Raw genomic sequence first — 8,384 nt, 5'->3', positions numbered from 1 at the left:
AATATAAACGAGCCTTTTGCAAAAAAACTATATATTTTTCAAAATAAATTCTAACTTACATTTTTCTTATTTTTCTACATAGTCCCCCATCTTATCTACACACTTCCTCCAACGGTCTGGTAATATTTTAATCCCGGTATCATAAGAAGTTCGCGGACGTGTATATATATATATATATTTATATATATTATATATTTTATATTTATAATATATTTTATATATAGTTGAAAGAAATACGGCGCATGGGCGAAACTTCCACTAAGCGTTTGTAGCTGTGTATCAAAATGAAAGACAGCGACTTTGAATTCCTTTAAATATATTGTTACTTAAGATGCACATCATTGTCGTTAATTGTTGGTTTATTAACTTTTTCGATATAATAATTTTTACTATGAAAATTATTTGTCGTCGTTATTTTGTATCCTATAGTATGACCTCAGAAATCAACTAAAATATTAAATAGTATTTTAAAAAATACTTTGTACCAATTGTACCAATTGTTGGTAAAATTTGATGTCTTGAATTATTTTTCTTGATGCAGGTCGTAATCTTAAATTTTTCGTCGCGGCATGCAGTGCTTTATATCCGTCGACTATATGCGATTATTACTTGCAATTATTACTTCGTTCGCGAGAGGGGTTACTATGGCCGCGCTATATTAACTCTGTTGCAGCATATACAGTGCGCCGTATACAGTATCTTCACGTGGATAGCGAGAACATGCGCACGTTCGGCGCTCACTTTCGAGTGAATAAAAGCCCGCGCGGCCAGCGCGACGGGCTTAGTTCAATCCCGTAGGCAAGGGAAATCATCCTGCCGAGCACGAAGAGCGTCTCGACAGTTGGATTCTGAGTGACTAGTTGATCGATTGATTTATTGATCGGTCGGTCGCACGAGAAAACAGTAAGCAGCTAGCGGGATCAGAGCTTATATCTCGTTATGAGTGTTTCTTTGTGAGAGCCCATTTGGATTCTAACGCGGATTCACGCACACAACACAGGAAAATTACGCGGAGTATTCACAATTTACGAGGATATCGCGATTAGAACATACGTAGTTGTGCAATATGCTGCGGACGATTCATCGCGTACAGTTAATGACTAAGTTGATAATCAGTGGAGAATAATTGCAGAACTAAATACGGAAAGTAGAACATAGTTTTCAGCGACAATTCTTTGCATCTGCGAGATCGCGTTTGTGGTTTGCTCGCCGCAGAATATTGTCTGTGATTTGACAAAAGTGACCAGTGGCATACGGCGACTGTTATCGCATCACTGTGTTTGAATCGTGGACATACTATACATACGTACACACATATCTACACATCGAGTGCCGATCATTTGAGCCCTCGATCGAGAACGCTCAGTGCGATATCCAGCAACATGGAGGACTTGACACATCGGTTGACTGAACTGAGCGAACATTATCAGCACCGCCTTCGGCAACATTATCATTATCATCATTTTCGTCACCATCGCGGTACGACGCCGGTATGCGAGTTTGGCGATGACGAGTGCAGTACCGATAGCGGCTGCAGCAGCAGCGGCAGTATTAGCAGCGGCGAGCGACTATTTTGTCAGAGCAGCGATGAGCGGCCTGATAGGTTGGTTAGGTCGCCACGTAGCCACTGCTACCAGAAGCAGCTGCGGACGACTTACCGGTCAACGCGGTCACAGGATCGCGGCGTGCAACGTTCCTTGGAGCGTACCTGGAGCCCGAAGGACATGCGGAGCTTGCCCCGAGACGGTGTCTCGCGCTTGTCATACTCCTCCAGCCCATCATACGCGCACAGCAGCAGCGACAGCGAATCCCTTAAAAGGTCCTCCACCACGGAGACGCTGAGACGAGCTTTCGAAAGCTTGAAAATCATTTCGTCCAAGCGGGACGCCGCAAAGGAAAAGAAGCACGTAAAGAAGAGTCCAAAAAGAATCTTACGTAGTCCAATACCCTACATATATGTACGTGGCCTGTCCGGCTTGCCGACTCAGAGAGTTCCTAGAAACGGCCTCCAACAGAGGTGAGCGTGGACGTCTAGTTATATGAGCGCGCAGATAATAATTTTAACGTACACTTATTTATTTATTAGTATACTCTGTCTCGTTGATCAATAAATTATGTAGGATTTTATTTGATCGAGCTTTCTATTGTCGTCTCTTTATTCTGAATTACACCATTGAGCATTTCACATAAGGATGTCGAACGTCGACAAGATAAGAGATTTGTTAATAGATCCATTAACGCGAAATAAATGGGCTTTTAACACGACGAGGTTTACAACGCGATAATAATAATAATAATAAGAAAAAGGACAAAAAGTGATAAGAGCCAACGAGTGATATTCAGTCGAGAAGGAGAAACGTAATTTTTAAGCATATCGCAGTGGGTCCGCAAATTTCTTGACAAAATGATTGATTGTCATGTATGAATTAACGATATGCCGTGTAATGTACGCACATGAAGGTCAAGCAAATAATTGACGATTTTTTCTGATTTTTGTCCTTCCATTCGCTCGTTCATTCATTTATTCATCGTAATCGACTATATTATATATTACGATACACTTTTATCGGCACTAAGATGCACAACTTACTGACGACTGAAATTAATTACTTTGGTCGATCGACCCGCGCGATCACTCATGAATATTTAGTGAGTCTCAAAGCGGTCTCGCATTTCTGAATTCGTGCGCAAATATGCTGAGACCGTAAATTTCTAAATTTCTAGGTATGAAATTTCACTTGAAAAACAGAGCGATAGTTACTCAAATTCATGTGATTCTTCACTCCTACAAAGAGAAATCTACAGAATAGTGAAATGAAGATATATGCTCAAAATTAAAAAGCGAAATTGATGTTATCGTCACAGGAAAAAATACACTTGGACCGATTAAAACGTCTACTCGTATAAAATCAAAATCTATTCTAAACTTCAATAAAATATTTACTTCTGCAATTTCGAGCAATCACTATCGCTTTCAGTAAAAATACTGACTTCATCGGATTTTATATTTAAGACCGTCTTAAGTTCATTTTCAAATGTTTCGTAGCCAATAAAATAATCCGAACAACATCTGAAGATAAACTTAAGATGGTCTTAAATATAAGATCCCATCATGAATACCTTGAGAAACCTACTTGTTTGACTGAAATAAAATGCTTGTTTTTATATGGGCAAACAAATGTGTCATTTGAGGGAATCAAAATTTGGCTCTCTAAAACGAAAATGAGCAAGGTTTCGTTCAGTGAATCTTATTTTTAGTTCAGAGAACCAAATTTTGGTTCTCACAGCCAAAATATTTGTTTACCCATATCTAAACAAGCATTTTATTTGAGTCAACTAAATGGGTTTCTTAGTTTAGTGCAGGTATTTTCATTGTCGTTTCGAGTAAGATTTTACTCCAAAACATTTAGAAAGTATCAAACTATATATTGAAGATCGTGAATTGCAAATTAAAGATTTAGATTTGACAATTAGGACAAAAAAATAAAAAACCTTAATTAGTTGATTTGTTTAATTCTAATCCGTAACCCTCAATCTTAAACATTTAATTTGATACGGGCTAAATTCCGTGTCAGGATTCTTAAGGATCTGATTACACTTTAAAGAGGATCTAACCGGTCCGCGGCTGCTTGCGTTATTTTTCAAGGGCCTCCAGATAATATTAACACCGACTATATCACTAAATCACTATGTCCCTAGTTATAGTAATATAAAAATCACCTGAGGGGCCGTAAAATATAATATGTTTAATCATGACTTAGTCAAATCCGCATTGAGGAGAGATTCCGTGACATCGCATGGAGTGTGCATATATTTCGTTTCTCTCTCACGTTGAGTGAACTTCTTTGAAACGTCACATTTCATCGAACGCCTTTGTCCTGTACGCCCCCATCTGCAACTGTATAACAAAGAATTCGTCGTATTAAAATTAGAGAGCGATAATCAGTATTCGACGTAGAGAATTATATTATAAAAGTATACGTCGTAAGAATTAGGATCTCCAGTAGGTCTCTTATGTAGTATCCTGCGCGAAGAGTTATAAATGAAGCATATTTCAAGCTTCATTCGTTTATCTCCTTCGTCTTCCCTTCCCCTACCCTTTCCCCCGAGAGTTTTCGGTATTATTAGCTTTCGAAGTAAGATGTAGCTGTCGAGGTATTATCGAGCATACCTCGATGTGAAGGGAGAATGAAAGAATGATTTGCGCATTCCAAAATCCAGTTTTCATTTTTCCGAATTTTTGTTGTCAAATGAAATTGCACGAAAAAAAAGCTTGCTTGAATTTACACAGAAACAATTTCGTTGAGGTAATTGAATTTTCTGTTGCCCGGAGATCAAACAAAAAACTCGATTAGAGGAACAGAAAGATTTCTATAACATTCTATTAGATTTAGTATTTTCCTTTAAATATTTCGACATTCGAATGTATGAATTTAACATTCGAATTTCGAATACTTCGAAGATCTGAAGCTTCGGTGTTCAGTATTTGAACTTTCAATACCTGATATTTTAAGCTTTTGCTTTGTAGAGAAATACTTAATTTGGTTTTCTTGTTAGCGCCCTTCATTAATCTGTTGCCAATGTTAAGTGAACATTTCAGTTCACTTCTTCAGAATAAGAGACGACTTAAAATTTTTAAAAATATCAATGCTTTGTAACATAGAGATTATAAGATTTTTATGACTTAAAAAATGTTATTCTAAGTCACAATTCAATCTCAATTTAATCTATCTTTATCAGTCTAATATATCATATATATTTAATTTGAATCTCACTTTGGAAACTTCGAAATACGAAAATTGCGGCCTTTGAAGACATACTTTTAAAGCTTTGCTTTATCAAAATTCTGAAGTACGAAGTTTCCAACTGATCGAAAGTTAAAGTCTTCATTCCTACTTAGTCAATAGTTCTCAATTGTCTCAATTGAGTTTTACCATCACTTATCAGCTGGAAAACTAGTAAAGAAGATAAGAAATTTTCTTAAAAATATTTATGTTTGCTCGCATATACATATCATATTCTTTCGTTTAATAGACTGCGTGTGTCTAAGAGTATAAGAAATAAGCTTAAAAATAATTGAACGAATCGAAAACGGGTCAAAAGCGGGTCATATGTGGAATAAAAGCAGTGAAATATTTTTATAAAAGAACAAGTGCGTATTGAGTGCACCTTCAAAAGATAATCTGCTGTGACCGGCGAGAACTGACTGATCTTAAAGTAAAAAAAAAAAACATTATAAAATCAGAGAAACAGAGGAATAATACAAAATCAAAGGAAGAAGTAATTAAAATGTAACATTTGTACAAATCGCAATCTATAAGAGAGAGAGAGGGAGGGGGAGAGAGAGAGAGAGAGAGAGAGAGAGAGAGAGAGAGAGAGAGAAAGAAATTCTCAGGTTGGGAACCAACGTCAGCGGAAAAATATCTATACGATTTATCTCTAGTGCCTTGTAAATATTTCCAACGTGATTATATGATTAGGTTATAGATTGGCGAGGATTGTCGCAAGAAGGAGCCGGTAGAGACGGATATAATATATCCGCCGTGGCATAAGTGCGTTACGTTACGTGTGCAAACGTGATGATATAACAACCATGTATGTACGTGCGCAGGACGATCGTTGATGTGACGTGAGGAAACAGTATAAAAGAGGAGACTGAACAGAAAAAAGAGAAAAATAAAAGATAAAAAAATGAAAATCAATTAGTCAAGATTAATCGTTTTGTCCATGTTGAATATAATTTACGTTAAAAATAAATGTTTCTCATTTTAATCCGCGTAAACTTTTTCCTCCTTCTTTCCTCTTCTCTTCCAGCGAATTTCGTGACAAGCGGAGTGATCGAGATTTTTCAAAATTTGCGGAGAGATATATTGAACTTTGATAAAGCCTCAACATTTAAAGTAAGCTAACTTATGTCATAATCATATCTATTTCAGAACATTTTAATTCTTTTTTGTTTTTGTCGTCACGAAATGTCAAGTTTTGATATTGTTGACAAAAAGCATCATACATGATACATCATATATGAACGTTATAATGTGAAGAAGAGAACAGTAGATACAGTAAACATCGACATAATTTAGTATTTCATGTTTATATATTAATTCAAACATCTATAATATGGTATGTATTAAAAAGGCAATTTATTATTGTTTCCTGAAAAATTAATATAAATTTGATATACTTCTTAGAAATAGATGTAAATGATGCGAAATTATCCACATACGTCTGTTTCCATAGACTTTTTTTAACTTTTGTCAACTATATCTTTTCTTTTTTTTTATAACTAATCTGTATCATTGCAATTTGTCTAGTCAAATATTCAGCGATATGTGTATTGGTAAGATAGGAAATGTTGGGTGTATATCCATTGATACATACACAATTCAATTAGCACTTAGTAGTGTATCAAATCCTAAGGAATCCTACGTTTTAGTCTTCTAAGTACGTTAGTGACCGTCATGAGATTCTTGGGTGCTCATCTAATCTGACTTTGTAGTTTAATGATCGCTTGGCAATTTCATGCTTTATCATTGGGACGTTAAGATCATGATGCAGATTTTCGTACTGACGTAATGACGTACCAGGGGGCAGCTACTTTCTGTTTCCACGCCTGACACGACCCATAAAAGGAAAGCATTTGGAGACCATTGAAGGAATCCAAGCAGCTTGCACCGCGGCTTTAAAGGACATTCCGGAGGAGGCCTACCGTGGCGCATTCGATGCCTGGAAAATTCGCTGGGCCGATGTGTCAACGCAGGAGGAGCCTATTTTGAAGAATTTTGATGTGTTGTAACGAAAAGTTCAATAAATTTTTTTTAACCGACTCAATGATATTACTTTCCGGACAGACCATGTATAAACGTACGGAAATGGCTTGCCGCGTAACGCCAAACTGTTCTGCAAGCTCCTTTTCAGTTTGCGCAGAGTTTATATCCAGCAGTGCTTGCAATTCGTCCTTTTCAATCTTTTGAGTGCGCCTAACACGCGGTTCATTTTCAAGACTAAAATCTCCTAGGCGAAATTTTTGATACCGTCTTTTACACGTAGCTTACAACATTCTCTCCGTGTGCAGCCCAAATCGTTTTAGTGGCTTCAGCTGCATTTTTTCTTCAGATAAAATGCGGAAGTAGACGGAAAATCGAATATACTCTTTTGTTATTGTCATTGTGCACACTACTGATTTTTGAAATTATGTGCATCAAACGTCAAACCGCATGGCATTTTAGAAAGCCAAATGTCAACGCTTTAAAATCGCAAAAGGGTGGGAAAATAAATAAAATTTAAATTATTGGTTGGGTTGTATGAAAGCTCAGAACTTTTTTGCTCATCTAATGTTTGGAGATCTATGTTAATTATTATTTGTACATCACATTTTTGTACGCCTTTTTCATTGACATTATAAGTGTCATCTTTCTTGTTCTATATGCAAATAAATATATTTCCGTACAAATGACTACTACGAGTCATCTCTCTCTCTCTCTCTCTCTCTCTCTCTCTATCCTTTCCGTTCATGCGCAATCAATCGAGCTCGCTGTGCGACACGCGTCCTTTTTTCAGAGAATTTACAGCTTCGAAAAACAAAATCCAACACAGTTCAAGACCAGATTGGTAATTCCGAGTAAAATAATTATCTGGCAACCGGCTCACGCCGCTACCATTAAGCGAAATTTTCGGTGTATACAGCCCGCCACTCGGTTACATACATTCCGGTTGCGACAACGTGGATTGCTGTTGGGTTCCGGGAGTCTAACGTTTATCGATGCGAAATATCGTCGCGGGCAGTGCAGTGGATCGGTAGTGCGCAGCGATTGGGCGAACGGCGGACATTTTAAGGCTCGCCGTCGTGTTCTTGCCCGTTGCGTCGAAAGATCGACCACATAGATAGCGGGCAGCCACGTTTTAATCCGAGACCGCCTTTTCTTGTCGAACAAAGAATCAATTTCCGTTGATAAAGATGCATATTGCACGCAAATCACAACCACGCTGCGAAAATATGTAATGTCGGCGAATAATAACCGAACAAACAATAAATAATTGGACAACCAGAATGTTGGCGCGCGCCCGAATAGTTTTTGAGCTGGCCAGTGGACCGGTCTTATCAGAAGGACCGAGTTGAAGAAGTTGAAGATCAGGACGATTTAAATAAGAAGTGCGCCCTCTTTTGTAAATCCGCGCGCGCGGCGTGTGATACAGGATGAACAAATGCCCTTCTTGCCATTAGAGCACGAAAAGCTCTACACGATGCAAGGTCGGAAAAGATTTCCTAATTGAATAGAAGTGCATGCGACACAACGCGAGAGATCGTACGATAATAGCTCAAAAAATTCTCGGCTTGAGATGGTGTTAATAATATCAAACGTATGGCTTCCTGCTGTCGCCCA

At 37.7% G+C, this 8,384-nt stretch overlaps 1 protein-coding gene across 1 annotated transcript; it reads left to right on the top strand.

The window, feature by feature from the left end:
- The first annotated feature begins 494 nt into the window (after positions 1-494).
- Positions 495-6,043, top strand: LOC106744791 (lateral signaling target protein 2 homolog). The gene is made up of 2 exons (XM_014619829.1): positions 495-2,017; positions 5,481-6,043. The coding sequence occupies exons 1-2, from the start codon at positions 1,383-1,385 to the stop codon at positions 5,485-5,487; spliced, it is 642 nt and encodes a 213-aa protein (XP_014475315.1). The 5' UTR covers positions 495-1,382; the 3' UTR covers positions 5,488-6,043.
- Positions 6,044-8,384: the final 2,341 nt, after the last annotated feature.

This window comes from Dinoponera quadriceps, unplaced genomic scaffold (assembly GCF_001313825.1).
Source record: "Dinoponera quadriceps isolate SergipeBrazil2010 unplaced genomic scaffold, ASM131382v1 scaffold1531, whole genome shotgun sequence".
NCBI lineage: Eukaryota > Metazoa > Arthropoda > Insecta > Hymenoptera > Formicidae > Dinoponera > Dinoponera quadriceps.
The sequence above is the reverse complement of the archived record's forward strand: the minus strand, read 5'-3'. Positions and strand labels throughout refer to the sequence as shown.